Raw genomic sequence first — 16,966 nt, forward strand, 5'->3', positions numbered from 1 at the left:
AGAAATTTGGCTTAATTAATTTGATTAATATTATAGCGCTTCAATTGGTGACGTCACTCGCGCATCGATCGCTAGACCATAAATAGTCAGAAGTTTCTATTTTTTCCCTACTTTTCATTACACAGACATAAGCACAGTTAACACCATCGAGGTGCGGATGTTTACTTTCTACATCCGCCGTGGAGACCATATTTCCCAGCATGTCTTTCTATTTCGCCAAATATCTCGCAAAGAGCATATTTAGATTTTTTTCAAGTCGGGTGTAACCAGTGTGAAATGGCTTGCCTGTTAGCAGGGTACGTGCTAATAGTGTTTCAATCGGTGACATCACTCGCTCTGAGACCTGGAAGTAGTTATTCCCCTTGTTCTGCAAGGGCCGTGTCTTTTGTGGAGCGATGGGTAACGATACTTCGAGGGTGGCTTTTATCTATGTGTGTAGAGGGTCCCTGGTTCGAGCCCAGGTATTGGCGAGTAGAGGGACGGAAGCAAAACTGTTACACGGGCACCATTTTAAATCAGGATAATCTCTAATTATGTATGTCTGGGCAGCGAGCTCGTTTGTCATAGATCGCTAGACCAGAAATAGTCCGAAGTTTTTATTATTTCCCTACATTTTGATTACGCAAACATAAGCACACAGTTGACACCATTGAGGTGCGGATGTTTACTTTCTACACAAGTAGTTTTTTCCCAATTTCGTCCGACGAACAGATTGTAGCGGTAACAAAAAGGGGATACATTTTTTCAAAACAGGCTCATGCGAAAGTTTGATTCCATTCATTTGCTATGGGCTCGCGCTAGTGTTCCAGTTCAGCCAATGTTCTTAAGCCGTTTTGACTCGTTCTATTGTCCAGCGCATAGATAGCCAGAGCGAATTTACGAAAGCACCCGAAAGTCCATTGAGAAAGCACAACGACTATGCCATTTAGCTAAACTAAGAATTACCAGAATAATCAAGTGGGTAGTTAGATAGCCTATAGTTAATATACAGGCAAGTTTGATGTATAACCACTAACATTAGGTAGCTAGCTAACATACCGGTACATACTGCAGTAATGATATGCTATGTGGTTCGCAAGGACAGCGTAGCTAACAAATTGTCAGCCAACATAACGTGTAAGGTAACTTATTTGAAAAGTCAGTGCTTTATTACATTGAGTAGCAAGCTACCCCTTGGTCGTTAGGGCAAATCTGGTCTGTGATAGGAGGGGGGGGGTTCACACCTAGCTTGGCTATTAGACTATTCTTTAGTAAAGGTTGAATTGTCTATTGTTCAGCTATTAGCCCTCCTCCCCAACTTGCAACAAATTTCTGTTCCCATCTCATTCCCTCTTCCACGCGTCATCGTTCTGCTCCTGAGTGGCTCGCTTGTGGGCGTGCTGGCAGGATATGACAGCAGTTTTGGTTGTGCATCAAGAATTCTGCACGTTTGTATGAAGGTGTGGTTATTCACAGGCAAATTGTTATATGCTATGGAGGTACATTTGTGTCTTTTTGTCGAGAGCAAAACCTTATTTATTTTCAATAAAAAATAATTGTTCTGAAAGCAACTTTTTTCCGACACAAAGGAAGTCAAAGTGGACACCTATGAAGATGGCATCTCAGGTAAGCAGCACTGGGCTGTATTGACGTATCCTAAAAATGACATCTGCTGCTTTAGATTGAATATCTCAGTTATTGTTTTCATATCTATAAAAAATACGCTGTTTTCTTTACTTTCAGAGAGCGAGCTGATCAAGGGGTCGAAAATGAAGATATTGACAGATGTTCACTGTCTCGCTATACACCAAGTTACTTGGCTCTGTCATAACCTCACATGGTCTCTCCTATCATTGCTATGCAGACGACACACAATTAATCTTCTCCTTTCCCCCTTCTGATGACCAGGTGGCGAATCGCATCTCTGCATGTCTGGCAGACATATCAGTGTGGATGACGGATCACCACCTCAAGCTGAACCTCGGCAAGACGGAGCTGCTCTTCCTCCCGGGGAAGGACTGCCCGTTCCATGATCTCGCCATCACGGTTGACAACTCCATTGTGTCCTCCTCCCAGAGCGCTAAGAACCTTGGCGTGATCCTGGACAACACCCTGTCGTTCTCAACTAACATCAAGGCGGTGGCCCGTTCTTGTAGGTTCATGCTCTACAACATCCGCAGAGTACGACCCTGCCTCACACAGGAAGCGGCGCAGGTCCTAATCCAGGCACTTGTCATCTCCCGTCTGGATTACTGCAACTCGCTGTTGGCTGGGCTCCCTGCCTGTGCCATTAAACCCCTACAACTCATCCAGAACGCCGCAGCCCGTCTGGTGTTCAACCTTCCCAAGTTCTCTCACGTCACCCCGCTCCTCCGCTCTCTCCACTGGCTTCCAGTTGAAGCTCGCATCCGCTACAAGACCATGGTGCTTGCCTACGGAGCTGTGAGGGGAACGGCACCTCAGTACCTCCAGGCTCTGATCAGGCCCTACACCCAAACAAGGGCACTGCGTTCATCCACCTCTGGCCTGCTCGCCTCCCTACCACTGAGGAAGTACAGTTCCCGCGCAGCCCAGTCAAAACTGTTCGCTGCTCTGGCCCCCCAATGGTGGAACAAACTCCCTCACGACGCCAGGACAGCGGAGTCAATCACCACCTTCCGGAGACACCTGAAACTCCACCTCTTTCAGGAATACCTAGGATAGGATAAAGTAATCCTTCTCACCCCCCCTTAAAAGATTTAGATGCACTATTGTAAAGTGGCTGTTCCACTGGATGTCTTAAGGTGAACGCACCAATTTGTAAGTCGCTCTGGATAAGAGCGTCTGCTAAATGACTTAAATGTAAATGTAAATGACTTAAATGTCCCAGGAACAGGCCGTGGAAACTTTATTGCTGGCAAGTGTCCATAACCAGAGGTAATTAAACTGTTCTGTGTTCTTTTTCTCCATCTATGCCTGTCTCTTTTTTTTTACATGGAACCTGTCTCACATGCATTAATAAATAAAAAAACTTCAATGTCACCTGCTAATTTTCAGATTTACACCACAAACACAGCCATTTTCACTGGAATATCTGTTCTGTCAAGTCATGATTTCCCTGGGGGTTAGCCTTGCAATAACCAAGTTGTGAGACACATAGCCCTATATATTTAAGTGTTTCAGGTACACTCCGATAGGTGTCTGCGTCACATACAGTATCTTCTATTGACATTATCTTCTATTGTTTGTCCTCATGTGTCTGTTTTCCAGCATAAAGTACTCTGTAGCCACTTAGAGTGGACACCAGGTGAGACCACACTCACACAATAACAGTCTCTCTTCTTCACTTCATCCCTCTCCCCCTTCTCCCTAAATTCTCTAGGTTATATCAGCTGTTCTGGTGAACCCCTCCACAATCTGAACTGGTTGACACACAGGGCACAGCATGATCATAGGTCACTTGGTCGGATCAACAGGAAGTATTATTAAAGAGATGCTTTACATTGAAATAGAGAGAGAGATGTAGTAGTCCCAGAGTTAATGATCCAAGGTCAGTTTTGCATCCTGATTTAAGATGACTGAAAAAAAAGAACAAGGTGTAATCATGCTCTCTCGAGTTTGAGAGAGGAAGCCAGTCCTGTCATCGCCACCTCACCCGCTCTTGAGATAACCTTCGGGCCAACTGGGGGCCCAAGACTGATTAGGAGACACCACAATTGTGATGAACTAAGAGCATATTAGGGTAGCACTGTAATTCATGAATCACATGCTCTCTGCCGCTGTTCTTACTTCTTTCCCTTTCTGTCTACACCTCTCTCCCCACCTCGTCTTTCTTCCTCGTTTTATAATGCACACCATATGTGCATTGAAGTAGAGATTGAACTTGTATTTATAACTTTACAATTATCATAACTATAATGCATTTATGTATTTATAACACCTGGATAATGCATTTCTTTCAATAAAGCTTTTCACATTCTCCACTGGTTGAAATTAAGTATCTCATTGAAATACTATCCTGTGTCTTCAGATTAATAGAGATGAAGGGAGTTAGATATGCATTGTTGTTGTTTTTTACAGTATATATGAATTGCAAATCACCCCCTTGTGGTGGTCTGGAGTAATGAAGTCGTGACGCTGGGTACCTCTAAGTCCCGTGGTGCAAGCTCACAACTTTTAAAAGGAGGAACAACAGTATATAGATGGTACACCTACTGGAGAGCTTTTCTTTATCTGCGCCCATTCAGCATTGTTCACATCCTCTTAAACCTTAGTCCCACCCATCTCTTTAAGGATTAACATGTGAGGCCGTGTGTTCAACACATGCTAAATCAAATAAAATCTAAATGTATTGTCACATTTTATCAATATTTAATCAATATTAGATGACGCTTACCCGACACACTTGTCTAAATTGATGGGTCATGTCAAGGAAATGGTATAACCACCCCCCAGCCACATCTAGTGGGTCAATATTGTCTCGACATGTTCACATGTTCATGAAATAAAATAGATGGCTGTCACACCCTGACCATAGTAAGCTGTTTTTTCTCTGTGTTGGTTGGGGCGTGATAGTGACTTGGGTGGGTCATCTAGGTGTTTTTATATTTCTATGGTGGCCTGATATGGTTCCCAATCAGAGGAATGTACGCATACGACGCTGTGCCTTGGTCTACTCATTACGACAACCGTGACAGAAGATCCCACCAACAAAGGACCAAGCAGCGTGCCCAGGAGGAGGAAGTCTCCTGGACTTGGGAGGAAATCCTGGCAGGACAGGATCGCCTTCCTTGGCGGGAGTCGCCTAGGAGCATGAGAGGACAGCAACGACGTCGGGGAGGAAGGCCACAGAAACCACAATAAATTGTTTTTTGGGGAGGCACATGGAGCAGTCGATGGAGCCGAGGAGTGAACCAGAGCCAGTCAGGGAGTCGAGTGAGGAGCTCGACGCAAGATTCCGGAGAGAGTTGCTGGCGTTGAGAGCGTGCTGAGGTGCATGTCATCAGCCCGGTCCCACGCAACAGGTCTCCAGTGCGCCTTCACAGCCCAGTGCGTCCTGTGCCAGCTTCCCGCACTTGCCGGGCTGGAGTGAGCATCCAGTCAGGAAGGGTTGTAGCTAGCTAGCTCAACAATGAACTGGCATAATCCCAACTCATACTACTACCAATACAATCATTGTCACAGCTGTAGTATGAATCTGCAGGTAGCTAAAGCTAACATACTAGGTTCAATGTTAGCTAGCTAACATTAGGCTACAATTGATTTGAATAATATTACTACACAGATCATACACGGAACGTTAGCTAGCGAGCCATCAAGTTAAAGTTTGCTAGCCTACTAACAGTACCTTGCAATAAAAATTACTTTCTGACAAAATTATAAACTTGTCTGAAATGTATCTTACATGGATGACCGCTTCACGGCAGACTATAACCATTTAACTCTGTTTTGTTTGTAGTTACATCTTGTTAAGCCAGCGTTGTGTGTAGTCACTACCATTCACACTGACCGTGGCGTGTGCAGAAAGTAGCCCATCACTTTTTCCAACTGATCTGTCAATAGCTCCTGCTAAATTCAGGACATCAATGTTGTTGAGAAAAGTAGCAAAATGTTTGTAGTTCTTGATGGATAACGTTATATCTTTCAAAAACGGAGCTCACTTTACAGACAGACGCACGCTACATGGCCGACCAATCCAAACTCATCTCCCGGCATGTCCAACCCATCCATTATCTCAGCTAGTGGGAAGGTTCCAAACTTTTTCCGTGGCTAAACAAACTAGCCTCATAATTTAACAATTGTAGTCGTATTTATTGATGGAATACAAGATTGTTAAGGCACATGAAAGTTAACATGTTCCATAAGGTATTTCTGCAGAAAGAACGCATTTTGATAAAAAATGTCATGTTTACGTTCAAATGCTGCTCCTGTGAAGTAGTGACGTGCGACATACGCCTACTTTCTATATGTTTGATATGGTTCCATTCATTTCATTCCAGTCATTACAATGAGCCCGTCCTCCTGTAGCTCTTCCCACTAGCATCTACTGGTACACAGTCTTTAGCTGTTTTTGAACACCCATACTAACACACTGTATACTACATGCTTAATGAGTATATGCTACATACTATTAGTTCATTTTAGTATACTGTAAATGAACGGTATCCTTTCAGTGGCGCATACTAGTGCTACGCCTGTCTACCGAAAGTTGATGCTGTTGCTATGCAACATTTTGCAAGCATAAAAAATTCCTAGTTAGAGATCTTACGACTTCGGATGTGTTTGTAAATTCAATCTGGAGTGCGCTCAATGTGCTCTCTGGGCGTTCGTAAATTCAGAGCGTTGTCAGATTGTTAGTTAGGAAATTCATAGTGTTTCACTCTCGGAGAAATTCAGAGCGAACACTGGATGCTCTGGCCGAGAAGTAGGGTTGATGCGAGCGTTCTGACCTTACAACGACAGTCAAGCACCCAAGCTAACTGGTTAACGTTGGCTAGCTTTCTAGCTACTTCCAGACACAAATGAGAGAACACCTCACTCTGACCATTTTACTCGCCCTAGCATAGCTAGTTCGGCTGTTTTCCATATTTAAAAAAAACATAGTTACCCTTTTCTTGCGAAACAGAACTTTGTTAAATGTGGTTTCCCCAATTAGCCAGCTAGATTGCTGGCTAATGATATGGCTATGTTAGCAAACGGGTTGCTATAATCAGAATACAGCAACAATACTATACTATTCTACTATACTAATAGCACCTAGCCAGTTTGCTAGCTAACAAATCTTACCACCACCAGCTAGGGAAGTCAGTTAGTGAACAAGATATAAAATTTCACTTTATTTGTGAGATTAGAATAGAAACAACTTTCAAATGAGAAATACAATTATCTATAAAAACATAATCATGCAATAAATCAATTATAAATGCTCACTCACCGTGTTCTCTCATTTGTGTCAAATGTCCTCCCAGAGCATGCAGACTGTTTGAAATGTAAGCTCAGCCATCACCATTGAGTCAACCAATCACATAATTCTACATTCGAGGCAGAGCTGCCTCCAGAACAGGATTTATGACGAAAAACGCTAACCTGTGAGGGGCAAGCTCTAAATTAAGAGCATTCAATGTGTTCTGATAGATGAGACGTCAAGGATTAAAATAAATACAGCTTTGAGTCCAAAGTGCCCTTTACTTTTCCATATAACAAAATACATGTAATTTACAGTAGGCCCATCGACATTCATGATCGCTATTTCACAGTTACAGGGATGACATTGCATCATACCCCGGGTTGTTCTGAACAGAATGTTCGCCACTATGGTGAAGTAAATTAACAGTGGAAAACTCCATTCTTGGCAAAGCAAAAGCACTACCAAAAGTGTATTTCTCTGAAGTGCCTTGTGAAAGTAAGATTGTATTTTATAATTGGCTCAGGAATGGGCAACTTTGATGGCGGTGAGAACCACAAAAAAATTATTATGGGCCCCAATGGCTTGCGGGTCTGCGTACCCACATCCATACCTACACATGCAGTCAGAGTCGGCCCTAGCCTTTTGGTGGCCCTAAGCAAAATCATCTTGCCAGCAAAACATTTTAGCGGCCCCCCTCTTGACCACAAAGATAAACAAAATACGTTTTAGAGCAGGGTTTGGCAATTTGGATGGGGTTGGGGCCAACAAAACTCAGAACTCATTATGAGGGGCTGCAGTGGCTCACTGGTCTGTGTACCCACATCCATACCCAGTCAGAGCCTGCCCTAGCCTTTTGGGGGCCCTATGCAATTAAAAAAAAAAAAGTTTAATTAAGATTTAGAGTTAATTTCCTGCTGTTCTACACATTTTTCCAGGAGGCGTAGAGAATATGTTGCAGTTTTAAAGCAAGCTTGCTGCAATTCTACACATTTTGCCATAGGGTGTAGATAAATATTAGCAGATTTTAATAAGATATCTGTGTGATAGTTACAAACAAAATCAATGGGGGCCCGCCGGTGGGTAATCTGACCATGATTAATACATGTTTAGATTGCTGGCCAATTGACTAACTTAGCAGTCTAAGAATTTTTTACTGACATGGGCTAATTGAGTGACTATCTGATGCACAACCACATTTCTTTTTAAACGACTCTTCCAACTCTCAACAGAAGGTTGAGAGCCCAACTTAGTTCCATTATTTCAATATTAAAAAAATATATTTTGGGGAAATTGATCCACACATGGGTGGCAGCCCACAGGCAACCAGTTGCACATCCCTAACTTAGATAGTCATGTTGCCAATAAAGTTAGATTTCAAATGATGCCCACTTGATGCAGTTTGCGATTTGTAATGGAAAGTTTTTGGATTGTATAAAATAAAACAGTGGGGATGGAGGGTTGTGTTCCAAACAACACATTACAAGTGTGCTCGCTTCAGTTCCTTAAAGGCATAGCAAGAGAGCTAAAAAAAAGCACCTAATAGTTGAAAGCTCTTTCCTTGAGTCATAAAAGTGCATTGAAATTACTTAGGAACTGTGCACACTTTGGAGAGGTGTGTGGCCACTTGGAGACATCCGTTACCTTCTGTTCATTTACACGGCTTCTAACATACAGAAGAACAAAATACCTCACTCCCAGGAATGGCTAATTCTTGAAATTCCTTTTGTTGCTACTGATCTAGGTAAAATGTCCTTTAGTTTGTACGCACCACATACATGGAACGAATTTCAGGACACAGATTACATTTCCTAGTGCCTTCCGGTCACTTAAGGCATTGCTGAGTGACCTGTTCACAGAGGAGTTCACAGAGGAGTGTTTGGGGTGGGAAATTGGGAAACTGATTGTTATTGCTATTATTATTATTACTATTGTTATTACTATTATTATTTATTGATACATTTCATATTTAATATGTGTATTCTTGTATTACAGGGCTCATTTGGAAAAAAGACATGGACCCCAATATGACTCCCTTTAAATAAAGGTTGAATACAAATAAAAGTAAATAAAAAAACCTTGACATAGTCGTAGGGACAGGTGACATCAGGGTGGTCCTCAATGTCGAAGGTGTCATCAAACTCCAGGCTGAGCAGGAATCCATCTTCCAGCTCAATGTGGTACAGGCAGTCAGAGCTTTTGGGGTAGGAGTTGGGGAAGTCGGAACTGGAAAGCACCCCTGACCGCTCCGTATACACATTATCACTGCACTCCACTGGAACACACACACACACACACACACACACACACACACACACACACATTAATCAATGAATACATTCTATGCACACACTAATAAAATAGGATTTATGATAATGTGTGATAAATACTCCACAAGTTTCATGAAAATCCACCATACACACAACATACTGTAATAACCCATTTATAGACACAGTGCATAGAACACACACGTCTTATTTCCAGTGACAGTTTTGAACATGTACAGTGAACCAACTGGAGCAGTAAGAGAAGATTATAGCATCTGCAACACATACTGTAACTCTCTGAACTAGACAGACATTTTTCACATATCTTCAGCTGCTTGAATGTAAATATTTGTCATCAATCAGTGACGGCTATCAGTGAGATAGAAAGAGGGGAGTGAATGGATACAAAACAGACCTTCCTAACTATAACACAATCACTCATGCATTCATGCACAAATGCATGTGAGCGGTCGCGCACACACACACAGGATTTGGGTGCGTAGAAGGTTGCTTAATGTCCCAGAGGTGCCATAGAAGGGTGATGACATGTGGTCAGTGTTGGTCCACAACACAACCAGTTCACTTGTGGCACAGAACAAGGAATCTAGAACTAATAGTGTGGAAAAGGCTCACATTCTTCTCAAACTTTTTGTTAACTGTCCCTTTGAATGCAGGTGCCTCTAAGCCATAGAGATGTGTAGAAATCACTACGTATCAGTCCTCAAATAGCGCTTCCCATGTTTTACAGGCTTTTGGGCACTATAGATTTCAATACATCTCTATGCTCGGTGCACACCTTCAACCAATTTCCTTTGTTAAATACCTGAGTTCCTTTGTCTTTTATTTCAGTGACAAACAATCCAGTCAGTTGTAAAGAACCTCTCCAGCATTATCAATTGTATTTATGTTATCTGTGTGTCCAATACCCTGTGGATGATTTAAAGGGATTAAATAAATGGGAGTTCAAACTCTAAAACACAAGCTAAATTCTCTCTCCCTATCTTTGTCCTGTAACCGGGACACCTGCACCTGAATCAGCCCCTACCTCACCCAGTGCATTCAAAATAGGCAAGCTGCCATAACAAGTGGTCCTTTGGCCGGATATGGAGTGGGATACAGGTGTTCCCATGGGGGGACCTCAATGGCAAACCTCAACCTGACTCTCCCATAGCTAGGCCAGGCACACGTGAGCTGCAAGCAAGTGGAACCTTCACTGTCTCACAGTCAACTGCAGCAAGCACACATCCAGCAAGAGCTATGCCTAAAGAGAAGCCGGTTTTGGGTAGAAATAGCTGGATGGGGCCCTCGACGCATTTGAGAGACAATGAGGTTTACCCCCACATAACCCGATCTCAGAAGAAAATATTCAAACAACCACAGCAGATATCTGGCTCAACACTCCATCCAAGCGCTCTTCCTTAGAGCCGATGGAGGCCCCAACACATGAAGGCCTGCTATTTCACCAGTCTCTGGAAGACACTTCATGGAAGAGGCACAATGGGGGATCAAAGCAATGTTCTGTTAAATCTCTAAGTTCCACTAAATTCAATGAGTATGGAGGGCCACTCTTCATACCAGTCATCTCAGAGGATGGGGTGGAGTCCCATCAGAGGCCCTGAGTAACTCAAGCTGCTGCTCTCAGGAAGTGTATGACGCTCCTTGAACTAGAGGAGGTCAAACACCAAATCATAGAGGACACTCAAGCTGATAAAGAGTGTAGGCATTTGGACACTCAAACATGACAAGCATTTGAAGCACATGAAACCATAGCCAAACGTCTAGAAAGACAGTGACGTCTTACTGCAAGCTGAAAGGGATCTGGAGGATGCTCGGATGATATCAGCCTTCATAGAAAGGAACCAACAGGAAAGCCCTGAACCTGACCCAGAGCAACAACCACAAAGGGTTGTGCCTGACCCCCACCATAGAGCTCATGGCCCTCTTCAACAGCGTGAGGAGGGGCTTACAGGAGCAGGCAGAGCATCACAACCTGTCATGTTGTCAATCTCCTCTGCCAGTGAGGAGACAGAGGGGGAGCCACAGGTTCAAGATCCAGGTCCGGATCAGGAGGAGTTCAAGATGAGTCAGAGACGGAGGTTCAAGATCCGGATGGATCACAGTATCAGTCACCATTACCACGATCTCCTTCTCCATCACCTTATCGGCCTCTTCCTACACTCGCCCCGAAACCACCACCTCTTCCACAGACTAATGGGTTTCAAACCCAAACCCCACAGAGAATTTAAGCGGTCAGTCATCCTACATCATGGTGAGGAGGCAATAGAGACATTTGGCTACCAGCTTTCTGAGATTGTGTCATTATGTGTATGAGAAGGATTTATGTTGTAAAATGTGCTGAAGCGAATGTTTTACTGTTTATTTTTAGCACATAAGTCAATGGAATTAAGTAAAATCTCTCTCTCTATCCTTGTCTGGGACACCTGCACCTGAATCAGCTCTTACCTCACCCAGTGCATTCAAAATAGGCAACCTGTCATAACAAATAGCCTAGGGGAAGTAGCCTTCTCCAAGCCAAAACAGCCCATAGGGCAGGAATATATCTCCTGTTTCTGTAGTGTGAGGCAGCTTGATGTACAAGTACACCCCCGGCCTGGACAAAATGCTAGTTTAACGCAGGGCCTTACCCCCAATCTATGTCCTTAATGCTGAGTGCTAAGCATAGACGCCTTAGTGCAGTGGCCTATAATGCCAGAATTAGGCCCAATTAATTGTGTGGCAATTGCCTGCTTTACATAACAATTCCTAATCCTTTAAATCTAAAAGGGATTGTGACCTTAACTATCTTAAAATAGGAATTCCAGTTTACCACAGCAGTCACGGGTTTCATTAATAAGTGCATCAACGATATCGTCCCCACAGTGAACGTACGTACATATCCCAACCAGAAGCCATGGATTACAGGCAACATCCGCACTGACCAAATAAAATCTAATTGTATTTGTCACATACGCCGAAAATAACAGGTGTAGAACTTACATGCTTATTTCCAAGCCCTTAACCAACAATGCAGTTAAGAAAAATATGTGTTAAGTAAAAATAAAAACAAATTGGTTAGTCGAGGTAATATGTACATGTAGGTAGAATTAAAGTGACTATGCATAGATAATAAACAGAGAGTAGCAGCAGCGTAAAAGAGGGGGTAGGGGGGGACAATGCCAATAGTCTGGGTAGCCATTTGATTAGCTATTCAGGAGTCTTATGACTTGGGAGTAGAAGCTTTTAAGAAGCCCTTTGGAGCTAAACTTGGCTCTCCGGTACCGCTTGCCATGCGGAAGCAGAGACAACAGTCTATGATCAGGGTGGCTGGAGTTTTTGACAATATTTAAGCCTTCCTCTGACACCGCCTGGTAGAGGTCCTGGATGGCAGGAAGCTTGGCCCAGTGATGTACTGGGCCGTACGCACGACCCTCTGTAGTGTCTTGCGTTTGGAGCCGAGCAGTTGTCATACCAGGCAGTGATGCTCTCGATGGTGCAGCTGTATAACTTTTTGAGGATCTGAGGACCCATGCCAAATCTTTTCAGTCTCCCGAGGGGGAATAGGCTTGGACCATGTTAGTTTGTTGGTGATGTGGACACCAAGGAACTTGAAGCTCTCAACCTGCTCCACTACAGCCCCGTTGATGAGAATGGTAGCATGCCCGGTCCTTCTTTTCCTGTAGACCACAATCATCTTCATTGTCTTTATCATGCTGAGGGAGAGGTTGTTATCCTGGCACCACACAGCCAGGTCTCTGACCTCCTTCCTATATGCCGTCTCATTATTGTCGGTGTTCAGGCCTACCACTGTTGTGTCATCTGCAAACTTAATGGTGTTGGAGTCGTGCGTGGCCATGCAGCGAGTATAGGGAGTACAGGAGGGGACTGTGCACGCACCCTTGAAGGGCCCCCATGTTGAGGATCAGTGTGGCGGATGTGTTGTTACCTACCCTTACCACCTGGGGGCGGCCTGTCAGGAAATCCAGGATTCAGTTGCAGAGGGAGGTGTTTCGTCCCAGTACCTTAGCTTAGTGTTGAGCTTTGAGGGCACTATGGTGTTGAACACTGAGCTGTAGTCAATGAATAGTATTCTCACACAGGCATTAATTTTGTCCATGTGGGAAAGGGCAGTGTGGAGCGCAACAGAGATTGCATCATCTGTGGATCTGTTGGGGAACTATGCAAATTGGAGTGGGTCTAGGGTTTTTGAGATAATGGTGATGATGTGAGCCATGACCAGCCTTTCAATGCACTTCATGGCTGCAGACGTGAGTCATTTAGGCAGGTTACCTCAGTGTTCTTGGGCACAGGGACTATGGTTATCTGCTTGAAACATGTTGGTATTACAGACTCAGTCAGGGACAGGTTGAAAATGTCAGTGAAAACACTTGCCAGTTGGTCAGTGTATGCTCTGAGTATACGTTCTGGAAAAGTCATGCTAGACCTCTACATTGCTCCCATTCTGCTGACAAGGCTCTACTTCACAAACTTCCGTCTTATCTAACTTTGCTGTTTAAGTAGACACCTGAGTTGTCCAACCCGTTCACAGGATTGGTTAACTTTTGAGGTTCCTAGGGTCTCCAACAAGCTAGGTGATTCTTAATGTTCTGGTGCCGTTCACGATATTTAAAGTATTCATTGGGGACTTATTTTTGGAGGAATGTAGCTGTTTTTCTTGGTGATGTGCTTCCCACAACTGTTTTTAATAATACAACAAACACAATATACCCAAACGATATATTACAGTACCAGTCAAAAATTTGGAAACACCTACTCATTCCAGGGTTTTTCTTTATTTTTACATTTACATTTACATTACATTTAAGTAATTTAGCAGACGCTCTTATCCAGAGCGACTTACAAATTGGTGCATTCACCTTATGACATCCAGTGGAACAGCCACTTTACAATAGTGCATCTAAATCTTTTAAGGGGGTGAGAAGGATTACTTTATCCTATCCTAGGTATTCCTTAAAGAGGTGGGGTTTCAGGTGTCTCCGGAAGGTGGTGATTGATTTTTTAAAAACTATTTTCTACATTGTAGAATAGTGAAGACATCAACACTTGGAAATAACACAAATGGAATCATGTAAACTCAGCAAAAAATAAATGTCCTCTCACTGTCAACTGCGTTTATTTTCAGCAAACTTAACATATGATGAAATGGTAGCAGTTTTACGGGCGCCCAACCAATTGTGCTATGCTTTTTTGCGTTATTTGTACCTGAGGTTGACCGATTATGATTTTTCAACGCCGATACCGATTATTGGAGGACCATAAAAGCAGATTTTTTTAATATTCTTTATTTATTTGTAATAATGACAATTACAACAATACTGAATGAACACTTATTTCAACTTAATATAATACATCAATAGAAATCAATTTAGCCTCAAATAAATAATGAAACATGTTCAATTTGGTTAAAATAATGTGAGAAGAAAGTAAAATTACAATATGTGCCATGTAAAAAAGCTAACGTTTAAGTTCCTTGCTCAGAACATGAGAACATATGAAAGCTGGTGGTTCCTTTTAACATGAGACATCAATATTCCAAGGTAAGAGGTTTTAGGTTGTAGTTATAGGACTCTTTCTCTCTATACCATTTGTATTTCATATACATTTGACTATTGGATGTTCTTATAGGCACTTTAGTATTGCCAGTGTAACAGTATAGCTTTTGTCCCTCTCCTCGCCCCTACCTGAGCTTGAACCAGGAACACATCGACAACAACCACCCTCGAAGCTTCGTTACCAATCACTCCACAAAATCCGCGGCCCTTGCAGAGCAAGGGGAACAACTACTCCAAGTCTCAGAGCGAGTGACGTTTGAAACGCTATTAGCGCGAACCCCGCTAACTAGCTAGCCATTTCACATCGGTTACACCAGCCTAATCTTGGGAGTTGATAGGCCAGAAGTCATAAACAGCTCAATGCTTGAAGAATTGCGAAGAGCTGCTGGCAAAATGCATGAAAGTGCTGTTTGAATGAATGCTTATGAGCCTGCTGCTGCCTACCATCGCTCAGTCAGACTGATCTATCAAATATCAAATCATAGACTTAAGTATAACATAATAACACACAGAAATATGAGCCTTTTGTCATTAATATGGTCGAATCCGGAAACTATAATTTCGAAAACAAAACGTTTATTATTTCAGTGTAATATGGAATCATTCCGTATTTTATCTAACGGGTGTCTAAATATTCCTGTTACATTACACAACCTTCAATGTTATGTCATAATTACGTAAAATTCTGTCAAATTAGTTCGCAACGGGCCAGGCGGCCCATACTGTTGCATATACCCTGACTCTGCGTATATACCCTGATTTTTCTGTGAGTTTTTTTGTTGTTGTTTTGTAGTTTTCCATTCAATACCATTACAGTATCCATTGACTTAGGACTCAATTTGCAGTTCCTATGCCTTCCACTAGATGTGAGCTGCCCAGTGACACGAGCCTACCAGACGAGCTAAATCACTTCTATGCTCGCTTCGAGGCAAGCAACACTGAGGCATGCATGAGAGCATCAGCTGTTCCGGACGTTTGTGTGATCACTCTCTCAGTAGCCGACGTGAGTAAGACCTTTAAACAGGTCAACATACACAAGGTTGCGGGGCCAGACGGATTACCAGGACGTGTGCTCCGGGCATGTGCTGACTAACTGGCAGGTGTCTTCACTGACATATTCAACATGTCCCTGATTGAGTCTGTAATACCAACATGTTTCAAGCAGACCACCATAGTGCCCAAGAACACAAAGTAAACCTGCCTAAATGACTACCGACACGTAGCACTCACATCCGTAGCCATGAAGTGCTTTGAAAGGTTGGTAATGGCTCACATCAACACCATCATCCCATGGGGACGACACAAAAGTGGTAGGCTTGATTACCAACAACGACGAGACGGCCTACAGGGAGGAGGTGAGGGCCCTCGGAGTGTGGTGTCAGGAAAATAACCTCACACTCAACGTCAACAAAACTAAGGAGATGATTGTGGACTTCAGGAAACAGCAGAGGGAACACCCCCCTATCCACATCAATGGAACAGTAGTGGAGAGGGTAGTAAGTTTTAAGTTCCTCGGCGTACACATCACAGACAAACTGAATTGGTCCACTCACACAGACAGCATTGTGAAGAAGGCGCAGCAGCGCCTCTTCAACCTCAGGAGGCTGAAGAAATTCGGCTTGTCACCAAAAGCACTCACAAACTTCTACAGATGCACAATCGAGAGCATCCTGTCGGGCTGTATCACCGCCTGGTACGGCAACTGCTCCGCCCACAACCGTAAGGCTCTTCAGAGGGTAGTGAGGTCTGCACAACGCATCACCGGGGGCAAACTACTTGCCCTCCAGGACACCTACACCACCCGATGTCACAGGAAGGCCATAAAGATCATCAAGGACAACAACCACCCGAGCCACTGCCTGTTCACCCCATCCAGCTATCATCCAGAAGGCGAGGTCAAAACAGCTACAGGTGCATCAAAGCTGGGACCGAGAGACTGAAAAATGAGCTTCTATCTCAAGGCCATCAGACTGTTAAACAGCCGCCAAGGTAACATTGAGTGGCTGCTGCCAAAAAGAGAGAATGGAACACACTGACTCAACTCCAGCCACTTTAATAATGGGAATTGATGGGAAATGATGTAAAATATATCACTATGCCACTTAAACAATGCTACCTAATATATGGAACAGAAGATCAATGTGTTTTTGGAACCAGAAGAGAGGAGGGGAACTATCTCTAGATTATGTTTGAATGTTTTTGTTGACCAATCAGAAAACCTTTTTCCTGAAACAATGCTACCTAATATAATGTTTACATACCCTACA

General features: G+C 43.3%; 1 protein-coding gene across 1 annotated transcript in view; it reads right to left on the reverse strand.

Annotated features, from left to right (window-relative positions):
• Positions 1-16,966, reverse strand: part of masp1 (MBL associated serine protease 1) — a 67,019-nt gene that overhangs the window by 34,013 nt on the left and 16,040 nt on the right. The window contains 1 exon segment of the mRNA XM_029629823.2: positions 8,941-9,137. Coding sequence (XP_029485683.2) covers positions 8,941-9,137 — 197 coding nt within the window.

Source organism: Oncorhynchus nerka, linkage group LG23, assembly GCF_034236695.1.
Source record: "Oncorhynchus nerka isolate Pitt River linkage group LG23, Oner_Uvic_2.0, whole genome shotgun sequence".
Lineage (NCBI taxonomy): Eukaryota > Metazoa > Chordata > Actinopteri > Salmoniformes > Salmonidae > Oncorhynchus > Oncorhynchus nerka.